The 21,324-nt window shown below is 41.2% G+C and overlaps 1 protein-coding gene across 3 annotated transcripts in view; it reads left to right on the top strand.

The window, feature by feature from the left end:
* spon2a (spondin 2a, extracellular matrix protein) overlaps positions 1 to 21,324 on the top strand; it is a 91,612-nt gene that overhangs the window by 60,929 nt on the left and 9,359 nt on the right. For all 3 annotated transcript variants that reach the window (XM_061902068.1, XM_061902071.1, XM_061902069.1), the window contains one exon: positions 20,745 to 20,936. In XM_061902068.1, the coding sequence (XP_061758052.1) occupies positions 20,745 to 20,936 (192 nt within the window). The remainder of the gene's footprint in view (positions 1 to 20,744; positions 20,937 to 21,324) is intronic.

Here is a 21,324-nt window from a genome sequence, read left to right as displayed (position 1 = left end):
TTTTTGAAGTTTTTTCAAAATTTTCCCGGTCTCGGAATATCCCTAAATAAAGCTTTAAAGTGCCTTATTTTCGGCTCTCTGCGAAGACACTGGCCATTTCCCTGTGACGTCACACAGTGCTGCCAATGTAAACAAACAATGGGAATACCACAGCAAGATATAGCGACATTAGCTCGGATTCAAACTCGGATTTCAGCGACTTAAGCGATTCAACAGATTACGCATGTATTGAAACAGATGGTTGGAGTAAGAAAGTATTGAAGAAGAAACTGAAGCTATTGAGCGAATAGCTATTGACGCTATTCATAGCCATAGCATGGCCGAATAGCTGCGTTAGCATCGCCGGTAAAATGTGCGGACCAAACGGTCAGGACTTTCGCATCTTTTGACACTGGAGCAACTTAAATCCGTCGATTGGTAAGTGTTTGTTTCGCATTAAATGTGGGTGGAAGGAAACGTAATATAGTTGCAAATGCATCTGCAGGTTATCCATACATCTCTGTGCCATGTCTGCTTTAGCACCGCCAGTAAATAGCATGTTAGCATCCATTAGCGTAGCATGTTAGCATCGATTAGCTGGCAGTCAAAATCAACAAAACTCACCTTTGTGATTTCGTTGACTATCGTTGCAAATGCATCTGCAGGTTATCCATACATCTCTGTGCCATGTCTGTCTTAGCATCGCCGGTCAAATGTGGAGACACTCTGGTACATTCAATGGGGGTCTGGTGGCAGACACTTTGGCATCTTGGGGCCAGTGGTGCAACTTGAATCCCTCCCTGTTAGTGTTGTTACACCCTCCGACAACACACCGACGAGGCATGATGTCTCCAAGGTTCCAAAAAATAGTCAAAAAAGTAGAAAATAACAGAGCTGAGACCCGGTGTTTGTAATGTGTTGAAAATGAAAATGGTGGGTGTGTTACCTCGGCGACGTCCCATTCTGACGTCATCGCTTCCAGCGCGATAAACAGAAAGGCGTTTAATTCGCCAAAATTCACCCATTTAGAGTTCGGAAATCGGTTAAAAAAATATATGGTCTTTTTTTCTGCACCATCAAGGTATATATTGACGCTTACATAGGTCTGCTGATAATGTTCCCCTTTAACACGGATCAATCGTCCTGTCCCCTTAGCAGAAAAACAGCCCCAAAGCATGATGTTTCCACCCCCATGCTTCACAGTAGGTATGGTGTTCTTGGGATGCAACTCAGTATTCTTCTTCCTCCAAACATGACCAGTTGAGTTGATACCAAAATGGATACATGGATGATACAGCAGAGGATTGGGAGAATGTCATGTGGTCAGATGAAACCAAAATAGAACTTTTTGATATAAGCTGTGTCATCAACACTCACAAGTATAAAACTATTTTTTTGAAGTAATAATTTCTTATTTCAAGCATGAAAAAAAAAATTCATGACTTCGACACAATTATGTCTCATATTAAAACAGATGACAGCCAAATGGACTTTGCTGTTTTATTTTCAATGAAACAATAGAAAATACTTACTCATATAGTAGTACAGTTATTTGTCAAAACGTGGACTATGGTGTGGTTTGTTTTCCCGGAATGCAAAGGAAGGTGACGGGACATGGCGTGAAGGTAAAGTCATAATTTAATTTATCCATAAAAAAAAAAAGTGCAAACTAAAGGCGCGCACAAGGCGGAGAACAAACTTGGCTAAAAAACAAAAACAACCACAAAGGCAAAACTACGGATATGAAACAAAAGACTGGCTAAAAGGGACATGAATAAACAAAACTTACTTGGAAGGAAATGAACAGAGCGATACATAACCAGAGTGAACAGAGCATGGAGCAACAACAATGACGCCAGCCCGACTGCCTGGCAACTACAAGCCTTAATAATTGTGACATGATTAACACCGGTGCGTGAGTCCTAAACAAATCAGGTGCGTGAGTCCAAATGAATACAGGTGAACTAATCGGTCGTCATGGTGACAAAACAATGGAGCGTAAACAGGAACTAAAAAGAGTTTTAAACCAACAGAACATAACTAAACAAAACGTGACTACAGAACATGACATTATTAGTGAGAATGTACTTATTTTAAGGTATTTTGGGGTTTATTGAGGTTAGCTAATTTTACTTGTTTTGGAAATTCTTGACGAGCCAAATTTTCTTGTTCTATTGGCGGATAATTTTGCTTAGTTCAAATAAAATACCCCTCATTTTTGTATTTTTTATTCTTGTTTATGAACACTGAATTTTTGCAGTGTATCCTGCAAGGACTGGGCTCTGTTCGCCGAACGACTGTCTCACTGAACTCTGTCCGCCCATGAGATGACATTAGTGGAATGAATAGTCTCACAAATTTGAAAGGCACTGATCAACTTTCTTACGGACTTACAGTATAGTAACCACGGATTTATTGGAAATACTTCTTCAACTCGCGCTTCTCAAATGGAACACTTTCTGTATTGTATTTCAAGTAAAAGACTGCTACCAATCTGTTTGGATGTGCAGTCCACAGACATTTTGCAACATCTCATGTAAAAAAAGAAGTGACCCACCGTTACGCCACATTGTTTACACAAGTCTTAACGCCGCTGAAATGGCGCTTGAATGCCAAAGTAACAGATAGTGTTTTAGCATTTTTAGCCTGTGTGAGTGCCTGGAAAGAGCTGCCACTGTTAGCCTATCAGTGACCACTTTAAAGGGGAACATTATCACCAAACCTATGCAAGCGTCAATATATACCTTGATGTTGCAGAAAAAAGACCATGTATTTATTTAACCGATTTCCGAACTCTAAATGGGTGCATTTTGGCGAATTAAACGCCTTTCTGTTTATCGGTCTTTTAGCAATGACATCAGAATGTGACGTCACCGAGGTAACACACCCGCCATTTTCATTTTCACATTACAAATTATTTTCCGTTTTTACGACTATTTTTTGGAACCTTGGAGACATCATGCCTCGTGGGTGTGTTGTCGGAGGGTGTAACAACACTAACAGCGAGGGATTCAAGTTGCACCACTGGCAAGAAATCTGCCGCCAGACCCCCATTGAATGTACCAGAGTGTCTCCACATTTGACCGGCGATGCTAAGACAGACATGGCACAGAGATGTATGGATAACCTGCAGATGCATTTGCAACCATTAAGTCAACGAAATCACAAAGGTGAGTTTTGTTGATGTTGTTGACTTATGTGCTAATCAGATATATTTGGTTGCAGCATGACTGCCAGCTAATCGATGCTAACATGCTACGCTAATCGATGCTAACATGCGATTTACGCTAGCTGTATGTACATTTGAAACTAGATACCCACATTTAATGCAAAACAAACACTTACCAATTGACAGATTTATGTTGCTCCAGTGTCACAAGATGCGAAAGTCCTGATCGTTTGGTCCGCACATTTTACCGGCGATGCTAATAAGGCAGCCATGCTATGGGCCACTTCATTAGGTACACCTACGCTATGGCCGAATAGCATCAATAGCTATTCGCTCAATAGCTTCAGTTTCTTCTTCAATTTCGTTTTCGCTATCTGCCTCCATACTCCGACCATCTGTTTCAATACATGCATAATCTGTTGAATCGCTTAAGCCGCTGAAATCCGAGTCTGAAACCGAGCTATTGGCAGCACTGTATGACGTCACAGGGAAATGAACAGTCGCATCGCAAATAGCGAAAATCAAGAACTTTAAAGCTTTTTTTAGGGATATTCCGGGAGGTGTAAAATTTTGAAAAAAACTTCGAAAAATAAAACAAGCCACTGGGAACTGATTTTTATTGTTTTTAACCCTTTTGAAATTGTGAAGTTGGCTCGTTGTGTACTTTGTAAATAAAAACAGAATACAAAGATTTTATCTACTTATATTCAATTGAATAGACTGCAAAGGAAATATATTTAATGTTTGGACTGAGAAACACAATTTTTTTTGCAAATAATCATTAACTTAGAATTTAATGTCAGTGACACATTGCAAAAAAGTTGGCACTGGGGCATTTTTACCACTGTGTTACATGGCCTTTCCTTTTTACAACACTCAGTTAACGTTTGAGAACTGAGGAGACCAATTTTTGGGTTAGGTAGAACTCTTTCCCATTCTTGCTTGATGTACAGCTTAAGTTGTTCAACAGTACGAGGCCTCATTGTCGTATTTTAAGCTTCATAATGCACAACACGTTTCTGGGTGTTGTTGATAAATGGCTTTAGCTTTGCATAGTAGAGTTTTAACTTGCACTTACAGATGTAGTGACAAACTGTAGTTACAGACAGTTGTTGTAAGTGTTCCTGAGCCCATGTGGTGATATCCTTTACACACTGTTGTTGCTTTTGGATGCATCGCTGCCCGCGGGTTAGAAGGTAACGGGTATTCAAAGTCACGTGTTGTGATTTCTCCTGATTCTCTGAACCTTTTGATGATATTACGGAAAATAGATGGGGAAATCCCTAAATTCCTTGCAATAGCTTGTTGAGAAAAGTTTTTCTTAGACTGTTGGACAATTTGCTCACGCATTTGTTCACAAATTGGTGACCCTCGCCCCAACCTTGTTTGTGAAAGTTGGGAAATGTGGCAATAAATACTGATAAAGGTGAGGAATGCTCATCAAACACTTATTTGGAACATCCCACAGGTGTGCAGGCTAATTGAAAACAGGTGGGTGCCATGATTGGGTATAAAAACAGCTTCCCAAAAAATGCTCAGTCTTTCACAAGAAAGGATGGGGCGAGGTACACCCCTTTGTCCACAACTGCGTGAGCAAATAGTCAAACAGTTTAAGAACAACGTTTCTCAAAGTGCAGTTGCAAGAAATTGAGGGATTTCAACATCTACGCTCCATAATATCATCGAAAGGTTCAGAGACGGACTGTTGAAGGACTGAAGCTCTACATAAAACAAGAATGGGAAAGAATTCCACTTTCAAAGCTTCAACAATTAGTTTCCTCAGTTCCCAAATATTTATTGAGTGTTGTTAAAAGAAAAGGTGATGTAACACAGTGGTGAACATGCCCTTTCCCAACTACTTTGGCACCTGTTGCGGCCTTCAAATTTTAAGTTAATTTTTATTAGCAAAAAATAAATAAATGTATGAGTTGGAACATCAAATATTTAGTCTTTGTAGCATATTCAACTGAATATGGGTTGAAAAGGATTTGCAAATCATTGTATTCTGTTTATATTTACATCTAACACAATTTCCCGACTCATACGGAAACAGTTTTTGTATTTTTAAGTTATCATGCCATGATTTTACCAGTCAGGCCCGCGGGGGAATAGATTTTCTTCCATGCGGCCACTGAGCTAAAATGAGTTTGACAGCCCTGCATTAGATTTTATAAAGCACGTTTCCAGACACTCAAAGTGTGATACAGTGAGAACTGAGAACCCATTATTAATTCACATTCTCACGTGGGTGGTGGTAAGCTACATTTGTAGCCACAGCTGCCCTGGGATGGATGTGGCTACCACACTGTTGTGACAGCGCTGCCTTACGTGCTTATGTGCAGTCTTGCGTGTTTGAGGAACTCCCTTCTCTGTTACATGAGTAGGGAATATATGGTGATACTAATCTTCCAGGCAATATTTAGCACGTTTAAAAAAGCACATTTAAAGTGGCGGACCGCAAGTAGGGAGGCGTTCGGGCACGTCCAACTGGTAGAAGGCCACGGGGAAGACCCAGGACACGTTGGGAGAGGGAAGTCTGGGCTTCCCTGATTAGGCTGCTGCCCCCGCGACCCGTCCTCGGATTAGCGGAAGACGATGAATGGATGGATGGAACTTGTTTAATTCGGGGTCCACGTAAATCAATACATGGTGCCTCGGTGTGCATTGTTTACAAAACGTGCGGTGCGCTACTTAATATGTCCGTGTCGTTTGGTGCACCTCAATACCGAACCGAACCGAAACCCCCGTACCGAAACGGTTCAATACATATACACGTACCTTTACACCCCTAAATTTCCAGTGAAGTAATTGGAGCATTCAGCAGGTCAGTAACAGTCCACATGGCAGCTTTGTGTTATTAGTGCCAACATTTTCTTGTTATATCAATCAATCAATCAATGTTTACTTATATAGCCCTAAATCACTAGTGTCTCAAAGGGCTGCACAAACCACCACGACATCCTCGGTAGGCCCACATAAGGGCAAGGAAAACTCACACCCAGTGGGACGTCGGTGACAATGATGACTATGAGAACCTTGGAGAGGAGGAAAGCAATGGATGTCGAGCGGGTCTAACATGATACTGTGAAAGTTCAATCCATAATGGATCCAACAAAGTCGCGAGAGTCCAGTCCAAAGCGGATCCAACACAACAGCGAGAGTCCCGTTCACAGCGGAGCCAGCAGGAAACCATCCCAAGCGGAGGCAGATCAGCAGCGCAGAGATGTCCCCAGCCGATACACAGGCAAGCAGTACATGGCCACCGGATCGGACCGGACCCCCTCCACAAAGGAGAGTGGGACATAGAAGAAAAAGAAAAGAAACGGCAGATCAACTGGTCTAAAAAGGGAGTCTATTTAAAGGCTAGAGTATACAAATGAGTTTTAAGGTGAGACTTAAATGCTTCTAACTGAGGTAGCATCTCGAACTGTTACCGGGAGGGCATTCCAGAGTACTGGAGCCCGAAATTAAAACGCTCTATAGCCCGCAGACTTTTTTTGGGCTTTGGGAATCACTAATAAGCCGGAGTCCTTTGAACGCAGATTTCTTGCCGGGACATATGGTACAATACAATCTGCAAGATAGGATGGAGCTAGACCGTGTAGTATTTTATACGTAAGTAGTAAAACCTTAGTCACATCTTAAGTGCACAGGAAGCCAGTGCAGGTGAGCCAGTATAGGTATATATGTATGTATATATGTATATAAAGGTATATACAGTATAGGTATATATGTATGTATATAAAGGTATATACAGTATAGGTATATATGTATGTATATATGTATATAAAGGTATATACAGTATAGGTATATATGTATGTATATATGTATATAAAGGTATATACAGTATAGGTATATATGTATGTATATATGTATATAAAGGTATATACAGTATAGGTATATATGTATGTATATATGTATATAAAGGTATATACAGTACAGGCGTAATATGATCAAACTTTCTTGTTCTTGTCAAAAGTCTAGCAGCCGCATTTTGTACCAACTGTAATCTTTTAATGCTAGACATGGGGAGACCCGAAAATAATACGTTACAGTAATCGAGGCGAGACGTAACAAACGCATGGATAATGATCTCGGCGTCTTTAGCCACTGTTTACTCTTTTATTACACTCTTTTATGTTTTAAATTTTTATTATAGTATTTTTTAGAATGGGCCAGGGGCCATTAACAAATAAGCCGCACTTTGGACACGCCTGCAGTACGGGGTCATCCAGACCGGCAGCACATACTAATATGTTAAAAGGTCAACAGTGGATTGTGGTTGAGGCTTAAAAACACAGATCGTGACCTCGCAGATAGACGGACTGAAATAGAGGATTTTATGTGTAAAGCACATGTGGTCCATTAAGAGGGTCAGGGTTGTGTTTAAGACATAGGTGTGCGTCTGGTGACCTACATATGTTTATTGGTTATTCCATTGCCTGAACTCAAGAGCCTTGAAGACTCAAAACAATCCTTCGCCGGGCCTCTTCAGCACATTGTTGTCGTCAGCTTGTTGACGCTTGTGGCTGCTCTCAAATGAGCTCGTCTGCTTTCCAGACGGGCGGACAATGTGGCGGAAAAGGCAACGCCGGGGTCAGACATTTGTGCGGTTTGTCGAACATGACAGCATGATGAGAGTCTGCCGACAGCTTAATCTTTTATGCAGCTTTTATTTTTTTTTACTGGCCATGCTTTTCCCTGTACAAAGCCGCAAATATTTTCAATTTGTACGCAATGATTCCTGTTTCCGTAATCCGGATGATCTTCCAGCTATTGTTGTTAGGCACCGATGTCCCTTTGGGACAGAGGACCCTATTGAATTTCTAAGGTTTTATTATTATTATTCTTTATTATTATACGGCCGCCTCTTTGAGCTGTATTTTGACCCCCTTAACATGCTTCACCAAAATTTGACACACGCATCAGGACTGGCGAAAATTGCGATCTACTCAAAAAAAACAAACCCCAAAACTCAAAATTGCGCTCTAGCGCCCCCTAGGAAGAAAACACAGACAAAACTGTCTGTAACTTCCAGTAGGGATGTCGTACAAAAATGAAACACTATGTAGGTCTCAGTTAGACCTATATTTCATACACTGAGATCCCCCCAACTAAAATCAACAGGAAGTTTGCTATTCCTACTTCAATACAAAAGTTGGCTTAAAAATGTCGCATTTTTTCAAACATTATCTCCTCTGAGGCCGTTTGTCGTTTCGGCTTCAAATAAGCACAGAGGAGGGATTGAACCCTTCTGATTAAAAGTTAAATAAAGAGTTTTAATTACGACCCCGGTTTGGATTTTATGAGCCCGCAAAGAACCATTGCGCTGCTGCTGTTGTCACAAAATGGCGATTTTCTGCTCAGACAAAACTGTAGGACTATCATACACACATGAAACAAAAACCTCAATATAGGTCTCACTGAGACCTATATTTCATACACCGACCGCCCCCAACTAAAATCAACAGGAAGTTTGCTATTCCCCACTTCAATACAAAAGTTGGCTTAAAAATGTCGCATTTTTTCAAACATTATCTCCTCTTAGGCCGTTTGTCGTTTCGGCTTCAAAAAGCACAGAAGAGGGATTGAACCCTTCTGATTAAAAGTTAAATAAAGAGTTTTAATTACGACCCCGGTTTGGATTTTATGAGCCCGCAAAGAACCATTGCGCTGCTGCTGTTGTCACAAAATGGCGATTTTCTGCTCAGACAAAACTGTAGGACTATCATACACACATGAAACAAAAACCTCAATATAGGTCTCACTGAGACCTATATTTCATACACCGACCGCCCCCAACTAAAATCAACAGGAAGTTTGCTATTCCCCACTTCAATACAAAAGTTGGCTAAAAAATGTCGCATTTTTTCAAACATTATCTCCTCTGAGGCCATTTGTCGTTTTGGCTTCAAATAAGCACAGAAGAGAAATTGAACCCTTCTGATTAAAAGTTAAATAAAGAGTTTTAATTACTACCCCGGTTTGGATTTTATGAGCTCGCAAAGAACCATTGCGCTGCTGCTGTTGTCACAAAATGGCGACTTTCTGCTCAGACAAAACTGTAGGACTGTCATACACACATGAAGCAAAAACCTCAATATAGGTCTCACTGAGACCTATATTTCATACACTGACCGCCCCCAACTAAAATCAACAGGAAGTTTGCTATTCCCACTTCAATACAACAACTGCATTACATCCACCATGCATTAGTCTCAAAAGGGCGGCACCAGGGCGTCCTTATAAAATGCCCAAGACACTTTACAACTGTTACTTCTATGAAACTGATGTATAACACGTGTATACAAATTTTTCTCTGTGTAATAATCCATCCATCCATCTTCTACCGCTTATCTGGGCTTAGGTTGCGGGGGCAGCAGCCAAAGCAGTCCCGTCCATCGCTGCCTGCAGCTTTAATTGTCATTTGGTTTTTGAAGCGATTGCCAACGGGCATGAACTTCCAGATAAAGTGGGACATTAACAGCTGCAACACATGCTTCCAAGCTGGGAGGATTTGTTCTTAGCGGTGGAAGAGTTGTTATGCAAGGAGAAGACAAAGTAAAAATTGCGCAACCTTTGACATGGAACCACCAGGTCCAAGACACAGGCAGGCAGGAAGGCTCCTTGGAAATGTCTCCTGCTGTGAAAGGCAGACAGAGGGAGGGGTGTGGGCAGTGGCCACGGAGAGAAAGGAAGGAAGTGAAAGGCAGCAGATCCACTTTACAGTGAACTCGTTTGACATCTTCTGCAGTGTCACCCACAGGTCCAGACCGATCGAGTCCAAGTACAAAACCCAAAACCAGGGAAGTTGGCACGTTGAGTAATTAAAGTACAGAAGTGAATTATTATTATTATAAGTTAGAGTTAAACGTGGTTTTTCCCAGAGCTGTCACCATGTTGAACTCTAACTTATAATAATAATAATTCACTTCTGTACAATATCCTGCCTTAATACCCTTCCAGTGCAATACTACCCTTCCAGTGCAATACGTCCGACACTGATTGTTATTTATTACTTCGGTACTCTTGTCTTGTTCTGTATATTGTACAGTATTTTGTATCCATCCATCCATCTTCTTCCGCTTATCCGAGGTCGGGTCGCGGGGGCAGCAGCCTAAGCAGGGAAACCCAGACTTCCCTCTCCCCAGCCACTTCGTCTAGCTCAGGGGTGCCCACACTTTTTCTGCAGGCGAGCTACTTTTCAATTGACCAAGTCGAGGAGATCTACCTCATTCCTATTTATAATTTATATGTATTTATTTATGAAAGAGACATTTTTGTTAACAAGTTAATGGTGTTTAATCATACTACAAGCATGTTTAACACACATAGATTCCTTTCTTTCATGAAGACAAGAATATAAGTTGGTGTATTACCTGATTCTGATGACTTGCATTGATTGGAATTAGACAGTGGTGCTGATAACGTCCGCATTTTCAAATGGAGGAAAAAAAAAGTCCTCCTTTCTGTCCAATACCACATGAAAGTGGTTGGATTTGGCATCTCATTTGTCCAACTTGCATACTGGTTTTTAAACACTTTGTTATGAGAGTAGCATATGTGTGTGGCCCTTTAATGTCTGGCAGCAGGTGAGTGACGTCAGTGAGTGTGTGGGCGAGCGAGGAGAGGGAGCGGTCGCTGAGGGCGGGGGAGAAATACATTGGCATCAAACTCCGTAGCTTGCTAGCTTGTGCACGCTAGCTTTCTGAGACTCTTATTTTGTTAGCACAGGCAGGATGAAACAGGTCTTTTATGGTGAAGACAGGAAGTGTGCAGTCGGTCTTTAGAGTTTTGACAGTAGGTACGGAGTCTCTAGAAATAAAATGTGTTTCTCTGCGTCTGCCCTGTTAGTGATTGTTTTCTTAAATATGAGCTGGCAGCAGCCAGCGTCATCTCACAAGATCCTTGGGTGCCGAGAATGTCAAACAACTGACGAAAGTGAAGTCTTGGTATGATTGATGATTGCTCATTTTTATGTCTATTTTTTAATGCCTGGCTTGAGATCGACTGACACACCCTCCGAGATCGACCAGTTGATCGCGATCGACGTAATGCCCACCCCTGGTCTAGCTCTTCCCGGGGGATCCCGAGGCGTTCCCAGGCCAGCCGGGAGACATAGTCTTCCCAACGTGTCCTGGGTCTTCCCCGTGGCCTCCTACCGGTTGGACGTGCCCTAAACACCTCCCTAGGGAGGCGTTCGGGTGGCATCCTGACCAGATGCCCGAACCACCTCATCTGGCTCCTCTCCATGTGGAGGAGCAGCGGCTTTACTTTGAGTTCCTCCCGGATGGCAGAGCTTCTCACCCTATCTCTAAGGGAGAGACCTGGAAACTCATTTTGGCCGCTTGTACCCGTGATCTTATCCTTTCGGTCATGACCCAAAGCTCATGACCAATAGGTGAGGATGGGAACGTAGATCGATCGGTAAATTGAGAGCTTCGCCTTCCGGCTCAGCTCCTTCTTCACCACAACGGATCGGTACAACGTCCGCATTACTGAAGACGCCGCACCGATCCGCCTGTCGATCTCACGATCCACTCTTCCCTCACTCGTGAACAAGACTCCTAGGTACTTGAACTCCTCCACTTGGGGCAGGGTCTCCTCCCCAACCCGGAGATGGCATTCCACCCTTTTCCGGGCGAGAACCATGGACTCGGACTCGGAGTATTTTGTATTTCTGTAGTATTTTGTATATTGTACAGGATTGCTTGTTACTTTTATTGGATAGTAGTCCGTTTATTTCAATTGTTAGTTTTTCCTTTATTACCTCTTGTGTTATTTATTTCACCCCATATTTGTTCTCACAACCGCACCTTAAGTTGGAGTCTTTAATCTTGTTATATGCGAATATAATGACAATAAAGTCTATTCTATTCTATTCTAATTTGTAAATAAAAACAGAATACAGTGATTTGCGAATGCTTTTTAACTTATATTCAATTGAATAGAGTGCAAAGACAAGATATTAAATGTTCGAACTGAGAAACTACTTTTTTTTGTGCAAATAATCATTAACTTAGAATTTAATGCAGTGGTGTCAAACGTACGGCCCGAGGGCCTGATCAGGCCCGTGAACAGGTTTTATCCGGCCCGCGGGATAAGTTTGCTAAGCATAAGAATGAACCTGAAATGTTTAAATGAAAGAAACTGTTGTTCTAAATGTGTCCACTGGATGTCGCAATAGCAATTCTTTGTATCTTTGTAGATGATGCCACATATGTACAAAATAAACCACATGTTGCTCGTACATCCGTCAACGAAAATTATTAAACTCCAAAAATAACATACTGTAATTTGATTTTGATATCATTTTTTTTATCTTGATAGATTGAAAATGAACACCAATGAGTGGGCTGATGAACATTATCACGTCATTTATTCAGAAAATATATATAATGACAAATAAATATATCATACTATTAACTGCAGCAGGTAATTGTAAACAAAACCCAACAACATTTAATTGGTACAATGTATTATTTTTATTGTGAAGATGTCTTTATTTTTAAGTAATCGTGCCGTGATTTTACCAGTGCAGCTCACTTGGGAGTAGATTTATCTCCACATGGCCCCCATCTAAAATGAGTTTGACACCCCTGATTTAATGGCAGCAGCACATTGCAAAAAAGTTGGCAAAGGGGCATTTTTTACCACTGTGTTACATGGCCTTTCCTTTTAACAACACTCAGTAAATGTTTGGGAACTGAGGAGACCAACTTTTGAAGCTTATCAGGTGGAATTATTTCCCATTCTTGTTTTATGTACAGCTTAAGTTGTACCCGCACTCTTTTACTATGAAGCCACGCTGTTGTAACACGTGGCTTGGCATTGTTTTGCTGAAATAAGCAGGGGCGTCCATGATATAACATTACTTGGATGGCAAAATATGTTTCTCCAAAACCTGTATGTACCTTTCAGCATTAATAGTGTCTTCACAGATGTGTAAGTTACCCATGCCTTGGCCACTAATACACCCCCATACCATTACAGATGCTTTTCAACTTTGCGCCTAGAACAGTCCGGATGTTTGTTTTTCTCTTTGTTCCGGAGGACACGACGTCCACGCAGTTTCCAAAAACAATTTGAATTATGGTCAGACCACAGAAAACTTTTCCACTGCATCAGTCCATCTTAAATGATCTCAGGCCCAGCGAAGCATTTCTGGGTGTTGTTGATAAATGTATTTCGCTTTGCATAGTAGAGATTTAACTTGCACTTACAGATGTAGCGACGGACTGTAGTTACTGTCGGTGGTTTTCTGAAGTGTTCCTTAGCACATGTGGTGATATCGTTTACACACTGATGTCACTTTTTTTTTTTTTTGCATTACCGCTTGAGGGATCGAAGGTCTTGGAGAATTGCTGCTTAAGTGCAGTGATTTCTCCATATTCTGTAAACGTTTTGATGATATTACGGACCGTAGATGGTAAAATCCCTCAATTTCCTTGCAATAGCTGGTTGAGAAATGTTTTACAATTTGCTCACGCATTTGTTCACAAAGTGATGACCCTCGCCCCTTCTTCGTTTGTGAATGACTGAGGATTTCTTCGAAGCTGCTTTTATTCCCAATCATGCCACCCACCAGTTCCCAATTAGCCTGTTCACCTGTGGGATGTTCCAAATAAGTGTTTGATGAGCATTCCTCAACTTTCTCAGTTTTTTTGCCACTTGTGCCAGCTTTTTTGAAACAAATTACAAATGAGCTAATATTTGCAAAAAATTAACTTTTCCAGTTCGAACGTTAAGTATCTTGTCTTTGCAGTTTATTCAGTTAAATGTAGGTTGAAAAGGATTTGCAAAATCATTGTATTCTGTTTTTTTTATTCTCGATTTAAACAACGTGCCGACTTCACTGGTTTTGGGTTTTGTAGGTACAGAGCAGCTCCTTTAACAATAATGAGATTCTGCTGCTTTCTCGGCGTCGGCCAGCGCAGCATGTGCTGACCCCCAGGCCACTTCCTGTATGAGGTCATGAGCTCGCCGGAAATATTTATCACACAGGAAACTGAGCGGGGGAATACGTGTGCACAAATGCAATTGTTTATCACTAAACTGAATGTGTGTGTGTGTGTGTGTGTGTGTGTGTGTGTGTGTGTGTGTGTGTGTGTGTGTGTGTGTGTGTGTGTGTGTGGAAATGAGGCTGCTTCTTGTTTTTTTTACGTGTTGAACTCACTCTAGTCCAGTGGTTCTTAACCTTGTTGGAGGTACTGAACCCCTTCAGTTTCATATGCACATCCACCAAACCCTTCTTTAGTGAAAAATACAATATTTTTCAAATTCAAGACCAAGTTATATGATCTTTTACTGGTGCACAACCGTGCATGAACATCACCTTGTTCCAAGAAAAAAACCAACACAGTGCATGAACTCGTAACAAATTACACACCTGCAAATCAGTTTGGTTTCTCCTGTTGCCGTATCCCTAATATGCCGATAGGGAGAACTTTTGATGTACATGATGAGTCGGGTGTGGCTTAAGTGGAGGCTCCACCGAACCCTTGAGGCCGACTCACAGAACCCCTAGGGTTCGATCGAACCCTGGTTAAGAACCACTGCTCTAGTCATCGGCCACAACATTAGGCACACCCACCTGATCTTAAAAAGGAGAAGAAGAAGAAGTCCATCTCAAAGCAGCTACTGGAACAAAAGCAATGTGGTTGTTTGTCAAGTCAATTTAGATGCCAACTGTTTATACCGTATTTCCTTGAATAGCCGCCGAATTGCTAATTAATTTAAAACCTCTTCTCACTCCTGCGCTTATTCAAAGCATGCGGTAAAAGTAAGCAGGCACTAATCATTTTAAAACCTCTTCTCACCTCTGGGCTTACCAATGGCATGCAGTAATAAATTGAGTGTGATAAAAAAAAAAAAGATAAAAAAATTATTCTGCGTCCGCGGCCCGGTGGTTGGGGACCACTGCTCTGCAGCATGTCATCGCACCCACCGGCGTTTCGCTGCTTCTTATACGAGATTGCAATGCATACTTGGTCAACAGCCATACCTTTTACACTGATGTTTGTCATATAAACAACTTTAAAACTCATACTAATATGCGCCACACTCTGTGAACCCACACCAAGCGCATTTCTGGAGAGCATTGGCTCCGTGGCACATTAAAAACGCAGCATAGGGCTTACCCATAATGCCGCTTACCAATGGCATGCAGTAAAAAATTGAGTGTGATAAATAAAAAATAAATGCTAAAAAATGTATTCTGCGTCCGCGGCCCGGTGGTTGGGGACCACTGCTCTGCAGCATGTCATCGCACCCACCGGCGTTTCGCTGCTTCTTATACGAGATTGCAATGCATACTTGGTCAACAGCCATACCTTTTACACTGATGTTTGTGATATAAACAACTTTAAAACTCATACTAATATGCGCCACACTCTGTGAACCCACACCAAGTGCATTTCTGGAGAGCATTGGCTCCGTGGCACATTAAAAACGCAGCATAGGGCTTACCCATAATGCCGTGTATTCGTGACTCTTGGCTGTTATACACGCGCCCCCAACCATGCCCACCTCAACCAACGCACGGAGGGGGGCGGGGTTTGGTGCCAGCGGGTGTATGGACGGTGTAGCCAGGAGTCGTGGATGCATTGCATTGTGGGTAGGTGTTGTGTTGCGTTTGTGGTGTCTTGCAGGGCATATGTTCTCCAGAAATGTGTTTGGTGTGGGTTCACAGAGTGTGGCGCATATTATTAAGAGTGTTGAAGTTGTTTTATATCACAACCATTAGTGTGATCTGTATGGATGTGGAACAAGACCCCTGGTTTACACACAGTAAAAGAAAAAAAAACTTCTCCACCGTTTTGATATGACGACAGGGGAAGAGTCACTCTTGACGTCACAAATTTGACCCGGCGGTAAAAGTAAACATGCGCTTATTAATTTGGGGAGCGGGTTTTGCCCGGCGGCTATTCAAGGAAATACGGTATTTTCATTAGGGTTGTGTACCTCCCACCTTTGAACCGATACCATTCCAATTCCCGAAACCTGGTAGTTGGTACTGGTACTCAATGGTAGCGATTTTTGGTGTTGTGTGTCTTAATAAATGTTAATTGTTTAATTAGGAAATCTAGTTTTTTATTTCACATTTAGAAATGAGCTGATTATGACAACTGTGCTGTCCACTTGTTTTCTGACACTTTATGAGTCTCATTTTCAAGTATTATAAACAAGAATGTGCAAGCTATGCAATTCCATTGTAGCCAATTTTGTATAGGCTGCCATGTGTGGCCTATATGAATGGGTGAATATGGAAATACTGTCAAAGTGCTCTGGGTTCTTAAAAAAGGGGTATACAAGTACAACCATTCACCATATACGCTACTGTTTTTGCCATGAAGTGGAATGTACCGGTCTATTCTTATGTTGTGCCCTACAAAGTCTTTATACTGTAAGTTTTGTACTTAATACACACTGGCTGTTTGATCGTAACGGCTTCACGGTGGAAGAGGGGTTAGTGCGTCTGCCTCACAATACGAATTTTCCTGCAGTCCTGGGTTCAAATCCAGGCTCGGGATCTTTCTGTGTGGAGTTTGCATGTTCTCCCCGTGAATGCGTGGGTTCCCTCCGGGTACTCCGGCTTCCTCCCACCTCCAAAGACATGCACCTGGGGATAGGTTGATTGGCAACACTAAATGGTCCCTAGTGTGTGAATGTGAGTGTGAATGTTGTCTGTCTATCTGTGTTGGCCCTGTGATGAGGTGGCGACTTGTCCAGGGTGTACCCCGCCTTCCGCCCGATTGTAGCTGAGATAGGCGCCAGCGCCCCCCGCGACCCCGAAAGGGAATAAGCGGTAGAAAATGGATAGATGGATGTTTGATCGTAACTTGCATCTCATGTGGAAATACTGTCAAAGCGCTTTGGGCTCCTTAAAAAGGGGTAGAAAAGCGATATACAAGTTTCACCCATTTACCATTTCAGTTGTAGTTTTCATTAGCAAATTTTGTGTTAAAATCGCCATTTAAAATTGCTAATGTTAATCAGTAGCATGTCTATCCTAAAGCCAATCTAAATTAGCATCAAGCAAGTGCATTTTGGAACGTTAGAGCGTATCAGTTGCTTGGTTGGCATTGAAAATTGGTACCTCACCTAGAGTCCACTCTGAGTGATTTTTTTAGGGTTAGGGTTTAACTCTAACCCCAACCCTAAGTGTATGAGCCGTCTGAGCCGGTGTTAAGTTTGCAACCGGACGTAACGTCACAAGCAACAAAGGTTTTAAAATATGGCACGGTGTGATTTTACCTGAATAGATACATGTTTGTACTGACGGAAATAAGTCTGTGCCTATGAAAGTACCGAATTCGGTAAAGAGCCTAAATTTCCAATAATTCTTGACATTTGGAGCCTTTGATTCACAACTTATACAATCAAACTGTAGTTCTATTTAAGATCGAAATGGGGCAAACAAATAATTTGCTGCGAAAAGCCTAACACAACTGCATTTTGTTCAGGAGAGAACACACAGAAGACAATACAAATAATGAACAAATATAAAAGATGGTTTGACAAAAAAACAGACTCTTTAAATTTCAGTAAAACTAAGATAATGCTATTCAGTAACGGTAGAAGAGAAAGTCAAACATGAATACAAATAGACAGAGTAGATATTGAAAAGCTGAGGAAAAAAATTAATTTTGGGGTGTAATAATAGATGATAAAATTAACTGGAAACCTCATGTAAAAAATATACAACATAAAGTAGCAAGAAACACGTCAATAATGAGTACAGCAAAACATGTTCTGGACCAAAAATCACTTCATATTCTTTACTGCTCACTTGTGTTACATATCTGAGTTATTGTGTAGCAATATGGGGAAACCACTACAAATGTGCACTTCATTCACTAACGGTGTTACAAAAAAAATCACGTAGATTAATACATAATGTTGGATATAGAGAACATACCAACATTTTATTTATTGAATCCAAAATATTGAAATTCCTCGACTTGGTGCATTTGCAAACAGCTAAAATGATGTACAAAGCAAAGTATAATCTGCTACCCAAGAATGTGCAACAATTCTTCTCAACAACAGAGGAGAAATATAACCTTAGAGGAAAATATCATTTAAAACATTTGTATGCATGTACAACACTTAAGACCTTTTGCGTATCCGTATGTAGAATTAAATGATGTATTGGATTAAGCAAAGAAATCAAACAAAGCACTGATATTGTACAGGCTTTCGGTCCCCTGGGGGGGGGGGTTTCCACATATGCGGTCCTCTCCAAGGTTTCTCATAGTCATTATTGTCGACGTCCCACTGGGGTGAGTTTTTCCTTGCCCTTATGTGGGCTCTACCGAGGATTTCGTTGTGGTTTGTGCAGCCCTTTATAGACACTTGTGATTTAGGGCTATATAAATGAACGATTGATTGATTGATTAATTGATGGCTTGGTACACGCAAACATGGTTTTAATGTTAAAAAAAAAAGGCAAGGAAAACAGAAACCAGGAAACAGCAAACAGGCACAGGAATCAGGATCCAGGGAATAATCCACAGCATACAGCACTGAGTGTAGGGCAAGGCAGGTTTAAATAATGCCTGTGATTAGTGCTCAGGCAGCAGGTGAGCGGGCGAACACTAATCAGAGGCAGGTGGAAATAATAAGTAACCATGGTAACTAAAACAAACACGGGTGCACAAAAAACAGGAACTAAAGGAGTCTTTGACAGAAAATAAAAAACATGATACAGATCATGACAAATATGATCCTTTTTAAGAGACTGTTCAAGTGTTCACAAAGAACATAGAAGAACAATCATGACTAAGATTTTAAGCCTTTTTAAAAATAAAATTGAGATGATGATTATTTATGTATTTAATATTAGTTTACCTAATTATGGTGTATATATTTATTTATTACTTACTCAGCCACTGTTCTGTTACAAACTGAGAAGAAGGAAAATGGGGTAAAACTGTTCTGCTTCGTCCTACTCCTTTTCAGACGTGCTGTAACGAAACAACCGGAAACATGAGATGCATGACATTGTTGGGTATGCATGTTGGAAATAAACTGAAACCGTACTCAGTTTGAGTTTTGAAATGTGGAATTGTAGTAATGGCTCTCAGTGTGATGCAATGTGTCGCTGCTGCAAACTACACCCACACTTGGAATTGGGGGTTAAAGGGGAACATTATCACAATTTCAAAAGGGTTAAAAACAATAAAAATCAGTTCCCAGTGGCTTGTTGTATTTTTTGAAGTTTTTTTCAAAATTTTACCGGTTTCGGAATATCCCTAAATAAAGCTTTAAAGTGCCTTATTTTCGCTATCTTCGAAAACACTGGCCATTTCCCTGTGACGTCACACAGTGCTGCCAATGTAAACAAACAATGGGAATACCACAGCAAGATATAGCGACATTAGCTCGGATTCAAACTCGGATTTCAGCGATTCAACAGATTACGCATGCATTGAAACAGATGGTTGGAGTATGAAAGTATTGAAGAAGAAACTGAAGCTATTGAGCGAATAGCTATTGACGCTATTCATAGCCATAGCATGGCCGAATAGCTGCGTTAGCATCGGCGGTAAAATGTGCGGACCAAACGATCAGGACTTTCGCATCTTTTGACACTGGAGCAACTTAAATCCGTCGATTGGTAAGTGTTTGTTTCGCATTAAATGTGGGTGGAAGGAAACGTAATATAGTTGCAAATGCATCTGCAGGTTATCCATACATCTCTGTGCCATGTCTGCTTCAGCACCGCCGGTAAATAGCATGTTAGTATCGATTAGCGTAGCATGTTAGCATCGATTAGCTGGCAGTCACATCAACAAAACTCACCTTTGTGATTTCGTTGACTTTATCGTTGCAAATGCATCTGCAGGTTATCCATACATCTCTGTGCCATGTCTGTCTTAGCATCGCCGGTCAAATGTGGAGACACTCTGGCACATTCAATGGGGGTCTGGCGGCAGACACTTTGGCATCTTGGGGCCAGTGGTGCAACTTGAATCCCTCCCTGTTAGTGTTGTTACACCCTCCGACAACACACCCACGAGGCATGATGTCTCCAAGGTTCCAAAAAATAGTCAAAAAAACGGAAAATAACAGAGCTGAGACCCGGTGTTTGTAATGTGAAAATGAAAATGGTGGGTGTGTTACCTCGGCGACGTCACATTCTGACGTCATCGCCTCCAGCGCGATAAACAGAAAAGGCGTTTAATTTGCCAAAATTCACCCATTTAGAGTTCGGAAATTGGTTAAAAAAATAGATGGTCTTTTTTCTGCACCATCAAGGTATATATTGACGCTTACATAGGTCTGATGATAATGTTCCCCTTTAAAGCACCAAAAATATTCCCAAGCGCGGCACCGTTGCTGCTCACTGCTCCCCTCACCTCCGAGGGGTTGATCAAGGGTGATGGGTCAAATGCAGAGAATAATTTGTGTGTGACTATCAGTGGTACTTTAACTTTAATCAACATATCGTTGCATTAATGACTGACTGTGTTATTTGAACATTATTAACGTGATACCGCTCTTGTATTGATTGATAACAAACTCAGTTTGAAGGACAATTTTAGAAAATTTGACATTAATTCTTGGAATATTTCCTCTCTTTTGCCCCCAGCTGTCTGTGTTGGTGAAGATGATCCCCAGCCCAGATTGGTTCGTCGGTGTAGACAGCCTCAACCTTTGCGAGGGTGATCAGTGGAAACAGGACGTGACCATCGACCTCCAACCTTTCGATGCTGGGACGGACAGCGGCTTCACCTTCTCTTCCCCCAACTTCCCCACGAGCCCACAGGAAAATATTACAAAGGTCAGTCAGCTTAAAATACATATTTTATTACTCATTTACTGTTCATTGTCTTTAGAAAATGTAATGGCATTAAATCAAACATAACAGCAAAGTGGAATTCAAGTATTTTATTAAGAGAGTACTGCAAAAACTGAATTCTAAGTCAGATTAAATATCTCAGAAAAGGGTGATATTTGCCTATTTTCTGTATGATAAGATCATTCTTCTCACTAAGCAGATTTTATGTTAGAGCAGATGTGGCTCTTTTGATGACTGCACCTGGCTCTCAGATAATCAATCAATCAATCAATCAATGTTTATTTATATAGCCCCAAATCACAAATGTCTCAAAGGACTGCACAAATCATTATGACTACAACATCCTCGGAAGAACCCACAAAAGGGCAAG

Source organism: Nerophis ophidion, linkage group LG05 (assembly GCF_033978795.1).
Source record: "Nerophis ophidion isolate RoL-2023_Sa linkage group LG05, RoL_Noph_v1.0, whole genome shotgun sequence".
In the NCBI taxonomy this organism is placed as follows: domain Eukaryota; kingdom Metazoa; phylum Chordata; class Actinopteri; order Syngnathiformes; family Syngnathidae; genus Nerophis; species Nerophis ophidion.
This window is presented reverse-complemented; position numbering and strand designations above follow the sequence as displayed.